Source organism: Diachasma alloeum, unplaced genomic scaffold (assembly GCF_001412515.2).
Source record: "Diachasma alloeum isolate Michigan unplaced genomic scaffold, Dall2.0 Dall_scaffold_01341, whole genome shotgun sequence".
Lineage (NCBI taxonomy): Eukaryota > Metazoa > Arthropoda > Insecta > Hymenoptera > Braconidae > Diachasma > Diachasma alloeum.
Genome location: NW_021681444.1, coordinates 10,457 through 28,436, shown reverse-complemented (window position 1 = coordinate 28,436; position 17,980 = coordinate 10,457). Strand labels below are relative to the sequence as shown.

At 37.4% G+C, this 17,980-nt stretch overlaps 1 protein-coding gene across 1 annotated transcript; it reads left to right on the top strand.

Annotated features, from left to right (window-relative positions):
* The first annotated feature begins 8,942 nt into the window (after positions 1-8,942).
* Positions 8,943-14,235, top strand: LOC107046369. Its single transcript, XM_015268970.1, has 8 exons — positions 8,943-9,066; positions 9,146-9,349; positions 9,681-10,035; positions 10,312-10,497; positions 11,098-11,425; positions 11,782-12,048; positions 12,415-13,330; positions 13,405-14,235. The coding sequence occupies exons 1-7, from the start codon at positions 8,990-8,992 to the stop codon at positions 13,323-13,325; spliced, it is 2,328 nt and encodes a 775-aa protein (XP_015124456.1). The 5' UTR covers positions 8,943-8,989; the 3' UTR covers positions 13,326-13,330; positions 13,405-14,235.
* Positions 14,236-17,980: the final 3,745 nt, after the last annotated feature.

Genomic DNA, 17,980 nt, shown 5'->3' with positions numbered 1-17,980 from the left:
TAAATGTTCTCGCCATTTGAATCTTCCTCTCAAACACAATTAATCAATTACTTATGACGGTGTCTTTCATGTTGTTGTTCAAAAACGATTACGATTCAGTCCACTATAAACAAAAATATTATCCAAATAAGAATATTTAATTTTTAAGAGCGATACCAATTTTTACGATGATTTAAACAATGACAAGAGGACGAAATACTGGCATATTCCACACCGTGAGTCTGAAGAAACATTTCAGGAAGCAATCGAATATTACGTCACGCGTTTTTTGGACATTTTAGATCCCCCCCCCATGATATCAATTTTTTTCGTTTCTTGTTCTCCATGGAATGGAATGTCAACAACGAGTATGAGAAGGAAAGTATTGGGATATGGGTAAAAGTGGATAAATAAATGTAGTAACGCAATGAATACTTTTAACTTGAACTCTTTATTATTGGCACGAGGAAGGCACGACTGTACTAGAGGACCGTTGTCCAGAGACTAAATTCTAACTATTTGAAAAACCTTTACTGAAGGTATTGGATTATGTGTAGGAATACTCAATAAAAACACATTAGTTTTATTCTTCAAAGTAAAACTCTTTAATTCTGATCGCACGCAGAAGGTATATCTTTCTCCAACGAAGTCTCTAGGACGACTAACTAAAAGTCATGAGAGTTTTCACTCTCTGGACCCATTTGACAAAAGGCCCTTGTTTCAATTTTCTTCAGCCTCTCCTTTGTGACTCACCATGAGGACTGTTTTTCTTCACGTCTCTATTTTCTAAGAAAAGCCATAAATGTCACCCTGAGTGTTTGGGTGGAAAAGAGAAAATGTTTAACTAAACTAAGAAATTAATTTTTGTATTCAGGCATGAATTCCAACACGCCCCCTCAAAAATTAATCTATTAACCTTAACTAGTTTTATCATATAAAATGTGTACATCTAAAAAAAAAATTACTGGATTGAGATACACCTTCTTTATGCCTTCTGGGAATACTGTGTATAGCGCTACAAACTGATCAGGTGAAAAACCCAGGGAAAAACCTGATCGCCCTATACAAGTCATATATATCAACTTATCATCTAAATACATTGTTTTAAACTATGTCACTTTAAACATAAATTCTTCCTGAATTCCAAGAACCCTGCCGATGGGAGTGACTTCGTTAATCCATCTGCTAATTGCTTCCCTGTTGGAATATAAACCAATTTGATTACATTCTTTGCAACTTGTTCTCGAGAGAAATGATATTTTATGTCAATATGCTTGGATCTCTTGTGGCTTGACGGATTACTGGCAATACTAATACATCCGGTATTATCTTCATAAATTATAATTGGTTGATTAATTTCAATATTTATACTAATTGCAAGTGATTTGAGCCATAATGCTTCCCTCACTGCTTCGAATAAAGCCATATACTCTGCTTCAGTGGATGAAGCTGCAACAGAGGTTTGCCTTCTTGTATTCCAGCATATTGTACATTGTTCGAATAGTTTGAATAAGTATCCTGTGGTACTCTTTCTATCCGAACTATCATTTCCTCCCCAATTGGAATCAACATACCCTGTCAAAATGTCATTGTAATTACTTCTTTCATAGACCAATTGCAAATCTTTTGACCCTTTTAAATAACGCAAAACTCTCTTGAGGCATTTCCAAAGAACCTCATTATTATTATTCATGTATCGACTCAATATATTAACAACAATACTCAAATCTGGTCGAGTACAAACCATCAAGTACATTAAACATCCAATGACACTTCGACAAGGTGCATTACAATTCTCTTCAGAATTCAAACCTTCATAATCAACATTACTCTCCATAGGAGTATTCACTTGATTACAATCATGCATATTAAATTTAGTTAATATTGCTTCAATATAACTACTCTGATCAAGAGTTATTTTATCATCAGACCTTGTAATTCTAATTCCCAGAAAAAGCTTGATCTCGTTCAGATCTACCATTTTAAAACGCTCCATCAAATATCCCTTCAGACTGTTCATTGTTTCTTGCTCTTTCGTGACTAACACCAGATCATCGACATACAAGACTGCATAAATATTTCGTGTTATGTCACCTTTATCCAAAATATAAATACATTTATCAACTGGAGAATTCTGGAATCCTTTTTCAACGAGAGTTTTATCAAATTCTTCAAACCAGCACCTGGCTGCGTGCTTCAATCCATACAACGATTTATTTAATTTACAAACATAATTTTGATCATTTTCAATACCCTCGGGAACATTCATATATATTTCTTCTTTTAAATTGCCATTCAGGAATGCAGTTTTAACATCCATGTGATGAATTAATAAATTGAATTGATTAGCAAAAGCAATAATAAATCGAAAACTTGCAATTCGTGCTACTGGGGCAAATGTCTCATTATAATCGATTAAATATTTTTGACTGAATCCCTTAGCTACGAGACGAGCTTTATATTTGACGGGATTCCCATGTTCATCATGCTTGATTGCGAATACCCATTTACAACCAACAATATTTTTGTTTTCAGGTCTTGGCACTAAACTCCATGTGTTGTTTGCCAATAAGGAATTAATTTCATCCTGAATCGCGTGTTCCCATTTTTCTTTATCGTCTCTATTTTTAATTTCATGATAAAGGGTAGGGATATCATTAATGATGGATTGAGCATTCATGAAACAGTCTTCCGGTATATTCTTTTCATCATAAGAAATATGTGGCCGTTTTTTCAATCGGTCACTTCTTCTCGGTTCTGAAGTCATTCGTTTCAAATTATCTTTCTTTACCAAACTATCGAGGCTATTATCATTACTTGATTCACCTCCAATTGTCATTTCTGATTTGTCATTATTAGATTGATCATTATTTCTTACTGATTTTGAACTATTGTCAGAAAGATCAGTTTTACTGTGCTGAGACGCTTTTGTTGATTTAGAGAAACTATTAAAATCATCAATATTCACTGGAGTTTCACTTACAACTCCTTCAGGCATTCTTTCAGCCCTATTAGGCACTTTTTCAGCCTCATCAAATTCATCAATATTGCAATTATCTGATTTCTCAATATCAGATTTTGCTGGAGGTTTTATTTTAACTCCTTTCGGCATTCTTTCAGCCTCAGGGGGCACTATTTCAGCTCCACTATGCCCTATTCCAGGCCTTGACTGCAAAAATTTAGTTTCATCTACAATAACGTCTCGCACTACAGAATATTTTTCTGTTTCAACATCAAACACACGATAACCATTCGGTTCATATCCCATCAGTATTCCTTTCCACGATTTTTCATCGAATTTACCTTTACTGATTTTATCATGCACATAAACAGTGGAACCGAATATTCTCAAATATTTAATCTGTGGCTTCTTATTATGCCACATTTCAAATGGTGTTTTGTTTTCTTTTATAGCTTTCGTGGGTGTTCTATTTATCAAATACGTGGCTGTAAGAACAGCATCACCCCAAAAAATCTTTTCTAAACAAGCACCAGATATAAGTGTCCGAGCCTTCTCCGTTATTGTCCGATTCATCCTCTCGGCTACGCCATTTAATTGCGGAGTTCTCGGTACCGTTAAGTGAAAACTAATTCCTCTCTCCCGACAAAAATTTTTCATATCATTTGACAAATATTCTCTCCCATTATCGGAGTATAAATTTACTATTTTCAAATTGAAATGAGCTTCGCTTTTAGTAACAAAGTCTCGAAAAACCAAAAATAAATCTGATTTTTGTGTCATCAAATATGTAACACAATAATGCGTGTACTGATCAATAAATGTCGCGAAATAGTTTTTATTGTCAACTGTCGGAGGAGTAATCGGCCCACAAATATCTGTATGTACAATGAATAACGGTCTGTCTATATGAGACTTATCTTTAGCCTTATTGAATGGCAACCGCGCTTGTTTTCCTTTAATGCAAGGCTCACACAAATCATCATTTGGTGTGATTTGTTTAATCAACTCTATGTCATCAATCATTTCTTTGTTTTTCAATTCTAAAAATTTATTTCTACCAATATGTCCCAAGCGTTGATGCCAAACTTCATAATTAATTTTATTATTAGATGCTTGATTAGCTAACTTTACCCTTTGAGAGATAACCGCAAACTCGAGAGCGGTCAATCCATTGACGGATTGACTTTCCATGATCACTTGATCATCTTTTAAAATTCCTACCTTTTCTGGTCCAAAAATTACCGTAAATCCAGCCTTACGCATTTTCGGAACAGAGAGTAGATTGTGGGGTAAATCAGGCGAGTACAGGACATCCTTAAGTTCTCCCTGGAAACCTTTGTTGCTTGTCACCCGCAGCGTACCCCTTTTTGTTGCCGTGATGAAAACACCCTTCTTTGCAACAGTAATTTGTGTTGGGATCTCCAGGTCTTCAAAATCTGTCACCAGGTCTAAACGATTTATGATGTGGTCTGTGGCCCCAGAGTCGAGGAGAAAAACAATTTTTTTCTGTGTTTCCTCAAATGCCACATGTTCAAGAGCCATAAAAGCGAAACTCGATTTGAAGACGTTTGAAGCCGAGGGCTGCTCGACCTGCATTATTTGTGCAGTGTTTTTATTTTGCCTGTTTTTAGTGTATTCTTGTTGTCTTTTGTGATGAATACAATCTTTAATTTGATGCCCTGGCCTTCCACAATGATAACACTTGATTCCAATCGATTTATTTTGTCCTTTGAATTTATTCGGTCTTTTGGGTTTTTGTCGAAAATGCTTTTGATTTTTCTTATCACTTTCATTTCTGACACTTGCATTTTGGGCTTGAGCTTGAAGAATTTTACTACTGGTATCTCGACTTTCATTTGTTAATTTTACTTCTTGATCCAGCAGTCGTGTTTTAACAAATTCCAAGCTCAATGCATCCTCTGATAAAGTCTCTATTGCCGTAACTACACCATCGTATGCATTTGGCATTGTCAATAACAAATGTGCGATCTTGTCCATCTCTTCTAATTTAGCACCGGCTGTGATTAATTCACTAATCAAGTCATCAAAATTCACAAAATGTTTCAACAGGGTTGTCTCGCCCTCCAGTTTCAGTGCAAGTAACTTCTTTCTCAGTGCAAGTTGAGTCGCAAGGCTTTTCCTCAAATATAATTTGTCCAATTTTTCAAAAATGTCTCTTGCCTTGGTTTCATTTGTGACAAAACCCAAAAATGAATCACTTAAATAATTAACAATCACACTTGTGGCAGTACTGTCCAATTTCTTCCACTCTGCAGTTACATAATTAGGAACTGGTTCACTAATCACTTTTATTACACCGAGTTCAGTGAGTAAAGCATAAATCCTGAATCTCCAAACATTATATTTTTCACCATCGAACAACTTAATGTTTCTCCTATCGCTTTTCAACGACGTAGACATTTTAATTCACTTTTTAATAACTCAAAATAAGAAAAACTTGACCATAATAGAAAGAAATTAACTACTATAAAACGCGGAGTATCCTGGGCCCATAACCTATTGGATTATGTGTAGGAATACTCAATAAAAACACATTAGTTTTATTCTTCAAAGTAAAACTCTTTAATGATCGCACGCAGAAGGTATATCTTTCTCCAACGAAGTCTCTAGGACGACTAACTAAAAGTCATGAGAGTTTTCACTCTCTGGACCCATTTGACAAAAGGCCCTTGTTTCAATTTTCTTCAGCCTCTCCTTTGTGACTCACCATGAGGACTGTTTTTCTTCACGTCTCTATTTTCTAAGAAAAGCCATAAATGTCACCCTGAGTGTTTGGGTGAAAAGAGAAAATATTTAACTAAACTAAGAAATTAATTTTTGTATTCAGGCATGAATTCCAACAGAAGGAAAAGCAAGACAAAGTTTATGACTCCAGAGGACAGAGTTTCCTTTGAATTTCTACATGTGGTAAGGATTGCAACGCTCTCGAGTTCGGAGCACAACGGATCATAAATTAGTCCTTTTCTGGGGACTTTCCCCAACACGTCATAAACCTTGTCGAGTGATTTTTGAAGAAAAACAGAAGAGCTGTGTTCAAATATTTCAACAGAAAGACATGAGATTACGCATATAGAATGAATCCATCATTTCATAATGTTCTCTTTGCGAATCTTTGGGATAGTTCCAAAAATAAAAAAATTACTTGGGATACTCATTCCCATAGACAAAGTAAATGGGTTCTCTGACGATACTTCTGTTTCTTTAGAAAAAAAAACAAAAGCATCGTCATTTTTGTGAAAAAAAATCATTTGATATTTTGTTATTGAAAAACTAAGACGAATTATGGTGGGACATCACAACCTAGCCGACCCCACCGCCCCCTTCAATACGAACGTCACAAAATCCTGACCCCCCCCCCTAAACGTGTGACGTAATATTTGAACGCTCCCTTTTCGGCACTTTCTTTTAAGAATTGTTTTTTTTTCAGAGTTATGCCACCCAACTTGGACCGTGATGTAAATAAAGCTAGAAAAGGAAAATATATATGTTTATGTATATGTTTATGTATATGTTTATAAATACGTCAACGTCAACAACGATATCTCTCCTCCGAAAGCTATTACTACGAATTATTTTCGTCCCTTTCCATTATTTTTTTTCTGGAATTTTGCTGATGTCGTGTTCAATGGGATATTTCCTAACTCACTACCATTGTGACACTGACCAAAAAAAGTTCACAGCATGGCAGAGCGGTGGCCTTTATATTTATGTGATGCATGATTATGAGATTGTTGGTTGCCAATCCGAGAAATGAGCCATCCGTTGTTATAAACCATGTTATTGTCAAAAAAACGCGTTTTGTCGGATACGAGGGAGGGATAAAAAAAATTCAAAGTAGAACATATTTGTTTAAATCGACATAATTGAAGGGACATTAATGTATACCACTCCTTATCCCACCGAAAATGACATGCACAATGATGAGTTTCGCGGTGAGAAACCGGAAGAATGGGGTAGAATGGATCTCAGACGCGCAACTATTTCGACGCGTTCATTTTTGTAACTCATCGATCCATAAAAATCGTGCAATAAACAATAGTTGTTTTATACTGGAGTAGAATCTATATGATTGCAATGTTACCATTTTTTTCAACCTCCAATAATTTTCCAGAGAACGCATTTTGGACAATGACATTGATTCCCAATAACTGAATGACACATTTTATTTATCGGATTGGTAATCACCAACTGTAATCAGTTACAGCAAAATTATGAAACTCATCGAAGTTATTCTTGGGGATTACCGTAGGCGTCCTATTAGGCCTACATGTTTTGGTACATCCTCAAACAGTTGTTTATAGGTGTCAAAATGTCAATGGGTTGGAAAAAAATCCCAGATGAAACGAAAAGAAAGGGGAGCGAGAGGAATTCGTGAGAATAGATTTCGGAGAAAAGACGCCTTTGTTCGTGTTGACGTTTTTATTCTCTCTACAGTTGTGTTTACATAACGCTTCTAAGGATACGCAATCAATGTAAAAACAAGCGGCCCCGAAAAGGAGAGACCGCAAGGTGATATTGTCATATAGGTATGGTGTTCATCCCGTTCATTTATTGCTACGTGGAGGGGGGGTTTACGCGTATAGCAAACTCATACATGCAAACTACATCGAAACTCCTCCATTGCATTGAACTCTTTTGCGCCATTGCGCACTCTAACAGACAGCTAGCCTCAGCCTATACATCCCCGTCGCCAAGGCCTTCATGATCCCACTCTCCGCTCACCCGCACCCGCCCGCACACACATTCAACCACATTTTATTAAATGTGATTCTCTCAATTTTTCGTAGTGACACACGTCACATAAGTCTTTTTCACACCAAGGTGACGACATAAAACCCCGGGCAAGTATGCATATGTTCCTTCAACCCCGTCCCTCCACATTCCTTCGTTTAATATAACAAATAATCATAATAACACACATGTATAGAACAAAAAGAAAATATATCTCAAATTATAATCCACCCGCTAAGCCTTGGTTCTGTGTCCACTACGACCTCCATTTAATTTGACCTTATATGCTGAATCCGAATTTCGTTTTTCCGAGTCATAGTCGCTTATATTTATTTATAACAATTTTTTTTCATTTTTTACAACAATTTAATTGATTATAAAGCTTTTGCGGCTAAACGCTTAGAGATACGAACAAAAGTCAGTAACAAAAGAATGTTTCTCTACCGAAAATACATAAATATTGTCTTTTGACTTTTTTTCACATCTCCATTATTTACAGAGATATTTTTCCGATCAGCGGCTCACAAGATCATCGGCGCCTGGTATGGGCTGAGAGCTGAGAGGGTAGAACGTCTCCCCTCCCCACTATATGTGCGATAACTTTGTCAATAATAGAGATACGAAAAACACAAGATTTATGTATTTTTGAAGAGATTCAATTGCCACAACTATTATGAGCCTTTTTCGGAAATATTGTTTGTACGTGTAAAACGTATAATACTTGATAGAAGTGGTGATATTTTTTTTGTGATGCGTATCGAAAATAGGACTTTTTTGCCCGCGTATTATTAATTAAAAAACTCCTGTTTAGTACTCGTGGCGAATATAGTACGACAATAGCATATTTCGTCACTAGGCCGAAAGAAACTTTTCTGGCGAATATGAGTTCGCAGCCCGAGCCGAACGCGAGGGTTGCAATCATATGAGCTAGAAAAGTTTTTTTTGGCCGTATGACGAACAGTATTTTTTGTTTTGACGGCCGTAGGCAGAGATTCACGGACGCGGAGCGTCCGTGAAGCGCTGCCTCACGGCCGGAATGACAAAAAATCATAAATGTTATTCCAGTGCTCGTTGTAATAGAGCACACACATAGTACACATGCATGTGCCACAAGCCTGTATGCAACCACGAGCGGAGGGCGTTCCTGTAGTTACCCCCACTCTTTTTTCAATTCTATTCTCCCTCTCCGTGACCATCATGCGCAGGGTAAGCCACGAGCACTCGAGTCGACATCAATCTGACTGATTCAGTCACGCACGAGCTGTAAAGAAGTCTACACAAGTGGGTGCTGGCACCATGGCGGCCATCAGAAAGCTGGATCGAATATTCAATAATCGTCCTTATTACAAGGAAAGGAGGAGAGATGCAAATACGTAAGTCCGAAAAAAGTGATGTCAATTTTCAAGTAAAAAATATTGAAACACGTGTAAAATGTATATTCCTCCTATCTAGATCCTATGTGTGCACCGATGCAACAAAATATGATTGCCCTGGGCGAGGTACTCTAAGAAATGAGGTGTTCACATTAACTCAACCTCACAATCATGCAGAGGATGGAGAGTTGGAGAGAAAAGAGGAATTTACCCACCAATTATGCAAAGCCGCTTCAACTCAACTCAGGCAGTTACGCCACATATACGACAATTTGGCACCAGTGTAAGTTGATTACACATATCTACGTGTCACCCAATTATTCTATTGTTCTATTTATTATCCAAGTGTTCTATTTATATAGACTAGCACTTTTGAAGCGCGCTTCGCGCGCCTCCCCAAACGTTTTCACTTTTCACTGACAAATGGCACCATTTTATTTAACCCATCATCTGTCATTTGTCAACTATAAACCGGATAACACGTCATCATTATATAGATATTTTTATATCGATTTCACAATTATCGATTACTCGATTTTAGATAGTTCCGCATCATCTCCTTTAGTATAATTGACATCTGGATGCCCATATTAATTTTCCATTATTCTTTACAGGCACTGGCAAGCTGCACAGATAATGAACTGGGCAGTGGTTTCAAAGAAGATGAAGACATGGCGAGGGAATCTCATCTTACCGGAATTCAATGCTTCATATTCAGTTTTATATAATAAATTGAATTCCGTTACCTATTCTCCACTTCTCAGGTGCGTCGATGGTGCGGTAATGGATGTCGAAATTTTTAATCGGGGAGAGGACGCTGAAGTTATAATTTTCTCCGATCCAGAACACCTCGGAGAGCTGTCACATTCACTCATATCATCAGTTTCCTTCGCCTCCATAGCCAACTACAATCCACCAGATCTGCCAGTATCAGAAATCCTTATCATATCTGCACTGGTCGCCAACACCGTAAGAACTTTCCTTTATTTGATTTTTTTATTTTCAAAGAGAATGAAAAAACAAGGAGTTATCGCCAATGGAAGAAACGTTTGCCTTATAACGTCACAATGTCTTGTAAATCGACGTTTTAGCATGACGTCATGAGGCAGACGTTTCCAATTGCCTATAACTTGTTCATTTTTCATTATTCTTGAAAATAAAAAAAAACGTATCCAATATTTTTCATTCCCGACAATTAATCAATATGTAATAATAGTAACTGATAATGATGATTTCCGGTTTCAGGTCAAGACATGTTTGTGGGTTCTGATTAAAAATAAATTACCAGCAGCATATACATCAGTGGTCAACAAACTAACACAAACATTTGGCGAAAACGTGCCAATGTATGGCAACTTGGATCACGACCTGCACGAACAACTGCAGCAATCGTATACGCATGTAAAGGGCACCATGTACTACTTATCGAACGTGAGTGTTACAATCCTCAAAAAAAAAATTCTAGCGAAAATTCTAGCAGAAGATTCATGAAAAAAAAATGGAAAATTGTGAATTGACATTTTTTGTAAACTTGGGGGATGAGAAAATTCCGTGGGGGTCCTCTGAAGGTACCCACGAAATTTAAAGCTATTAACGATCATTCCAATGACAGCTGGTTCGATATTAACTATTATAATTTTTTAACTTAAGTTCTTTGAATGATGTCTTTGCAAATCAGTGAGTACAATAGATCATTCTCAAAGTTCAATATCAGGATTACGAAATGAGAATAAGTTATGCTTGTTGGAAGAGATCCTTAAGAAAGATATGATATTCATGATTCAAAACGGTTCGTTACACCCACTCTCTGCAAGTATATCATGATAATGCTTCGAAATCCGCTTTTATGGGTTATCATATTTGGGCAGGAATTATCCTTTGAAATTTACGATGAAGTTTCTTTCTTATTGAAATCATAAGGACAATGTGATGAGCACTAATGATATTATTTCAGGCCTGAATTGTTCATTCCCGATTACCAACAAGCATGAATATCCTCAGGAAAAAATCTAATTTCCAATTGTTTTTCAGATCATTTGGGCCAAGGCAAAGGAGCTTGATGTGAGATTTTTGGACGGTACAAATGGAATTGTTATTTCCCAACTCTGCAGTCTATCGTTGTTAAACGAGGATAACATCTTGGCTGGTTATGGAAAGCTGTGCGAGCAATTAACACTTCAACAGAAGACCCAATTAGCGAATTTGCTCGAGTCCTTCGAGGATGAGTGGCTTGTCCTCGTGGGCCCTTCCAAGATGAGTTTCTACCTGGATAATGATGCTGTAAAAGATTTTCAGCAAACCGTGATCAAGCGCTTCAATAAGCACATCAAGCGAGACGCTGATTTTTGGGATCTAATGAGTATGCAGTTCAAAACTTTAATTTGCATAATAATCGTAATGATGAGAAAAATTAAGAATGAATGGATGATAGTTCGGGCAATCAATTGATCAATCATTTTCGGTGTCTTGAATTGCGAATTGTTGTTTCCTATTTTCTCCAGGTCTGTACTAAAGATTCTAGGATATCTACGGGCAGAAATTTCAATTATTTATATTATTGTATCTAAAAAGTTCCTTCCTTGATATACAATTGTTGAAGATTCTACAAGTATCGAACAAAAAAAAAACGCGAAACGAGAATTGAACAATTTGGATTCGACGGAATAAAAATTCGGAACCACATCATAATTGTTAAGAATGATATTCTTGTTACAGCGTATATTATCCAGAAACATAAGACCCTGCAGAGAGAGAAAAATCGTGGGAAACTTCATTGGGTTCCTCGTGGTCGGGAGCTGAGTGATCCTCGTAGTTCGCTCAAGCTCCAATGGGTCAAACTACAATGTGGGAAATTGGAGGTCGATCGCTTCGTTAAATCAGCAGCATTCTTAATGAAAAAACTGTATGCTGATTGCTTGAAATTTCTCGCCACAATTCATCCCAACTTCAAATTGCTGAAAACTGAAGGACACGAAGAATGCGGTAATTATATTTTTTTGGACTGTAATTCACACATTTTTTGGTTTTTTCTTCTAAAAATAACAAATTTCGAATTTCCTCCGAGTGCAAATAATGCAGTTAAGTTAAATTTAACATGAGTGACAGAAATCGATGAACTAGGATAGAAAACAAATAATTGTAGAAACAACCCTTTCCAACAAACATTTCTAGACATAATCCTGCTGAGAATTTAATTATTGTAACAAACGATGGTGTATAAAGTTCTGTAATCGGTGATAATGAGCTGTATTTTATTGAACTCAAGTTGGACATTATTGTAGATCAAGAACAATTTATTTTGAAACTACATTAATTCTGCAAGTATTAAGTCTGTGATTGTTATTTTAGCCATGGAGAGAATTTACAATCAACGAAACGCTGCTCGAGATGAAGAGCAAATTCTCCAACTCGTGAATCCAAATGCTCGACGGATGGCAGTGCCTCGGCGTCAGCCAATTAATCACAACGCCAGACCAGCTGGTGGAAACGCTGCCCATGGCAATGGAGCACAGGCCAACCCATTGAGACGTCGTGGAGATGCACATAGGGTGGCTGGTGTAGTCAGGGGGAATGCGCCATTGATCAGAGGCGGTGCAGCCAGAGCACGTGTTAGAAATGGAAACGTTGCTAATCTCCTGGTGGCAGCATTAAATGGCCAAGTACAGCAGCAAGTCAATGTGCCAGACGTCCCAGATGAGAGAGAAGTAGGGGCTGTGAGAACTCGTAGACTGGGAGGAAATGCTGCAGTCATTGGAGCACAAGGCCATTTTCCATTGAGGATTCCCGTCAGGGCGGATGCCCAAGGAGGAGGGATCAGAGGCGGAGCCGATTTGGGCGCTGGTGTTGTCAGAGCACAGGTTCCAGCTGTGGACGTTGCTGAGCCCCTCGTGCTAGCATTAGATGTGGAGGCGATTCCAGTTGCGGTGGGACCAGTTGGTCAAGGTTTTGATAATCCCATGGATATCGAAGTTGATGGGCCACTCGTAGTTGCAGTGGAAGCTGAAAGAGAGGAGGCGATCGCTGGGCCAGGTGCGCCAATCTATGAAGAGATGAGGGCTCAGAGGATTATCCCTCCGATGGGGGAAATTCCAGTTGCGGTGGAACCAGTTGGTCAAGTCGGTGGCAATCCCATGGATATCGAAGTTGCTGAGCCCCCCGTGGGAGGAGTAGGTGTTGGAAGAGAGGACACCACCTCGGAATTTACAAGTCGCTGTGCAGGTGGATCAGCAGCCGTCGTTTATAGACCTGGAGCAGCTTGATGATGGTAAGAAAAATATAATCACGTACTTTGATAGGCATGGAACGAAGTCTATAATGGTTTCTTGACTCATTTTCTAGATGACCCCATCTTCTATATTCCTGAGGATGATTACGGTCGGAGGAGGAGCAGCCGATCAGTTACCACCCCCTTCCAACTAATGAAGAAAGAAGAGAGATGGAAGAGACGGTGAGGCTAGAACTCGCGAGGAACTCAGCAACTATCTGTGCCTCATGTAAGGATCGCCGTGCTAACGTCACTTATGAACCTTGTGGACACAAAGTTTCGTGTGAATAGTGCACCATTGAGCTGGCTCGAAGACTTAGGCGTGGGACCATCTCGATGCAGTGTACCGTATGCCGTACACGCGTAAACAACTTTATCAGCAACTAAATCTCATTCATCACATTCAGGGAATCTCGTATTTTTCAAGCTCAAAAATGCCTATTTAAACCGTAAAATGTAACTATGTCGTCGCATTAAAATTAAAGGGGCGTAAGTGCTGTGCATAAGCATAGCTTTTACGCCCCTTTGATTTTAATGTGATGATGTTATTACATCAGTAAAATCATTACAGTTGAAATGATACAAATATCAGTAGTTTTCAGGGGGATTTATCAAGGGATATTTGTTTCTAAAATGTACTACAAGTACAATCAATTCTTTGATAATGTCTAGTAAAAGAAGCTTGGTGTTGCCGTTTTTAATATTTTTATATATTATTGTTTGATGTATTTGGTAAAAAAAAACTGTCTTCATTTAATTCCCCAGGTGGTGTCTAAATATGGCAAAATGTAAAATGTTACTTTCTTTGAGTTGTCAACATTTTTTCGTACAATATTTTTTTGGTTTGTGGTCATGGACTAACGATAATAACATTAATAAAATGAGGAGGTATTTTAAAATTTAAACACTTATTCTATATATTTTATTTTCAATCCCCTGCACTATTGCGTACATCTGTTTTTGTTATTTACGAAACTTCATCAAGGATGTATTGAACTTCGTCACTCAAATATGCTGAAATTAGAGAGAATGTTTTTTTTTAATGGGGAAAAAGAAAAATGGAGAAAAACTGGTTCTGCGAAAAAAAAATGATTCATGAATTTTAATATAATCAAAGCAATTATTATCTGAAAAACGTTATTTAAAAATATGTGAGGACTCGATTTATAGATTTCGCGCGTTTTCACCTTTGAGGTCTCAATTGTCTGTTACATTTCTGTATCGAAAGCACAACGTGTGACACTCAATCGTAATTAATATGTTATAGCATGAATCTGGTAAGGTAACACAATTTTTTAAATGACGATGTTGCATGATCACTTGTGAGTTCTTGAAGATTGACGTTAGCATGGAATTTTCAGTCAATATTGCTATATAATATCAATCAAATATTCAAAAATCTATTATCTCAATCGTATAATGAATATAGTAGATTACACACCTTGGCCAGTAAAGTAAGGAATGTCTCAGATCACATGTAATTGTCGGCCGAGGCGAAGCCGAGGTCAACAAACATGGGATCTGAGGCTTTCTTATTTACTGGCCAAGGTGTGTATACTATTTTTCTGCTCGACGTAGCCGGAAAGTGGCAACTTCGTTTAGCGCAGCGGCCAGGACGTTGACGCATTCCGGCCGCGGCGCCAAACGAAGTTGCCACTTTCCGGCTGCGTCGAGCAGAAAATAGTATATTTCGTCACTAGGCCGAAAGGAACTTTTCTGGCGAATATGAGTTTGCAGCCCGAGCCGAAGGCGAGGGCTGCAATCATATGAGCTAGAACTAGAGCTAGAGCTAAACCCATGGATATGGAGACGTCAATTTGCTACATGTCTGACGTCTCTCCAATATTGAGCTTGAAATTCTCCTGAAACGAATCCAATATATTTATTATTTATATATATAAACTTTTAATATTGACCCAGCAGTCATATCACAACCCCCATATCCACACTTTTAACAACCCCATAGGGACTTTCGTAAATAGTATAATATTAACTGCCAATGTTAATGTTAACTATTCGTGGCTGATCAACAATAATCCATAAATTACCATATGCAACTTCTATTCCTAGATATCTCGTTTGCAAAGACTCCAGAGGACCATTTCTTTGCCCAGCAACAGCAATCATGGATACTGCATCAGGTACGATAACACTGCGTAAACCCCACCAATGTATCATTGACGAGGACCGCCAGGAAATATTCAAGTTTGAAAATGCACTGCGCACAGAAATTGGAAAGAATCCACATAAATATTTGAGGATTATCTATGATAATGTCGCACTGAAGTAAGTGAATGATCTATTCCCTTTCTCTGTTTATGCTCCGACCTTTCGCTTCTACAGTCCAATTAAATATTCTCTTCCCCTCGAAAATGATGCCGGGGGATATTCGACATTCTATATATATATATATATGCAAACGCAAAGTAGGTAAATTTAATTCAGTGGCAAAGATGACAATTAAAATGAAAATATAAATGGTTTTTTTTTCACGTTTGATTGATCGCATTAATTAACTCATCCGTGTTTGTAGGGATATATCTGTGAGCATGACATGGTTGTTTACAAAGATGATAAAAAGACGACTGATGTTTTTTCAAATCCATTATGAACTGTTTCACACTAACAAGTAAAATTGGAGTGTCGATCAAATAACTTAACTCACTTTCCCCCAAGACAAAATCCATCGTTATGCTTGCGAATCCATTTTTTTTTCTTTATTTATGTATTTTGAAATTTTCTCGTTAGCTTCACATGAATAACAGTAGTAGGTAGATGATTAATTTACAAGTTTCTAACTAGGAAATGGAATAATGTCAACTGCTAGTGCTTCGTATTCTCTTGCATTATTGGACGCCTGCAAACTGACCCCCATCATCATTTCCTTAATTTTATTCATTTTTTTTCCAATTTTCTCTCTTGGCTCTTGCATTGACTCTTTTTTCCTTGCACACATGCCTTTTTTCCACTATCAATATGTACATTTGATATTTTTCCATTAGCCTCCGTGTGGCAGTGGAAAATACTGGAATTGGGGAGTGGGAGTGGAGTTTGTTAAGTTATGTCTTTCTAAATTTCAGTCCAAATGCGTCGGTTTTGCATTGGTAATTCAGTGACGTATTTTTAGAACGAAATATTAAGATTTGATAATGATTTTTCCGAGCTACGTATTTTCTTCTAGAACACGTCGGGATAATTTCGGCAGTAAGTTACCCAATTGAAGGAAAAAAAATGGATTACCTTTCCATCTGAAGTTAAATCTCCCATCCCCCTAGCGGACCAAGTTGAGAGTTACTACTCTCAATTTGTTCCACGAGTTGGGAGAAAATTTGAGAGTTAGGTGAGAGTTGGAGTTACAGGGCCTACGTCCATAAAATTGATGATTAATGTAATGAATAATTAAGTTAATAAATAATTAATTCCATTGATGATGATTTTGATTTAATTTGATTTTTTTTAATCGATAATTATTGTTTATAGGGCTCCCTCTCAACTCTCAGTATTTTTGGGATTTGAGAGTTGATTTTCAGAAAAATTTCTTTTTTTTATTGTTTATAGAGCTCTCTTTCTCTCAACTCTTACTTTCCGCGTGATTGAGAGTAAAGTGTCGGGGTTTCTTCGGCACTCTCTCTCTCAGCTCTCAATATTTTTGGGAGTTGATTTTCAGAATAATTTTATTTCTCAATTGTTTATAGGGCTCTCTCTCTCAACTCTCATTTTCCACGTGATTGAGAGTTGACTTTTGGGGGTTCTCCGGCACTCTCTCTCTCTCTCAACTCTCAATATTTTTGGGAGTTGATTTTCAGAATAATTTTATTTCTCAATTGTTTATAGGGCTCTCTCTCTCAACTCTCATTTTCCACGTGATTGAGAGTTGACTTTTGGGGGTTCTCCGGCACTCTCTCTCTCTCTCAACTCTCAATATTTTTGGGAGTTGATTTTCAGAATAATTTTATTTCTCAATTGCTTATAGGGCTCTCTCTCAACTCTCATTTTCCACGTGATTGAGAGTTGACTTTTGGAGTTTCTCCGGCACTCTCTCTCTCAACTCTCAATATTTTTGGGAGTTGAGAGCTGATTTTCAGAATAATTTTCTTTTTCAATTGTTTATAGGGCTCTCTCAACTCTCACTTTCCGCGTGATTGAGAGTTAACTTTTGGGGTTTCTCCGGCATTCTCCCTCAACTATCAATGTTTTGAAGGGTTGAGAGTTGATTGTCAGAATGATTTTATTTTTTTATTATTTATAGAGCTTTCTCTCAACTCTCACCTTCCGCGTGATTGAGAGTTGAGTTTCGGGATCTCTCCATCACTCTCTCAATTCCAATATTTTTGGGAGTTGAGAGTTGATTTTCAGAAGGATTTTATGTTCAATTGTTTATAGCGCTCTCTCTCAACTCTCACCTTCCGCGTGATTGAGAGTTGAGTTTCGGGATCTCTCCATCACTCTCTCAATTCCAATATTTTTGGGAGTTGAGAGTTGATTTTCAGAAGGATTTTATGTTCAATTGTTTATAGCGCTCTCTCTCAACTCTCACCTTCCGCGTGATTGAGAGTTGAGTTTCGGGATCTCTCCGGCACTCTCTCTCATCTCTCAATATTCATGGGAGTTGAGAGTTGATTTTCAGAAGGATTTCATTTTCAATTGTTT

Bases quoted from the DNA above. Each gene is read 5' to 3' on its own strand.
- LOC107046369 (XM_015268970.1), top strand. From the start codon at position 8,990: ATGGCGGCCATCAGAAAGCTGGATCGAATATTCAATAATCGTCCTTAT. The intron at 9,067-9,145 runs GTAAGTCCGAAA...CCTCCTATCTAG, and splicing joins AGGAGGAGAGATGCAAATAC to ATCCTATGTGTGCACCGATG. The intron at 10,036-10,311 runs GTAAGAACTTTC...TTCCGGTTTCAG, and splicing joins CTGCACTGGTCGCCAACACC to GTCAAGACATGTTTGTGGGT.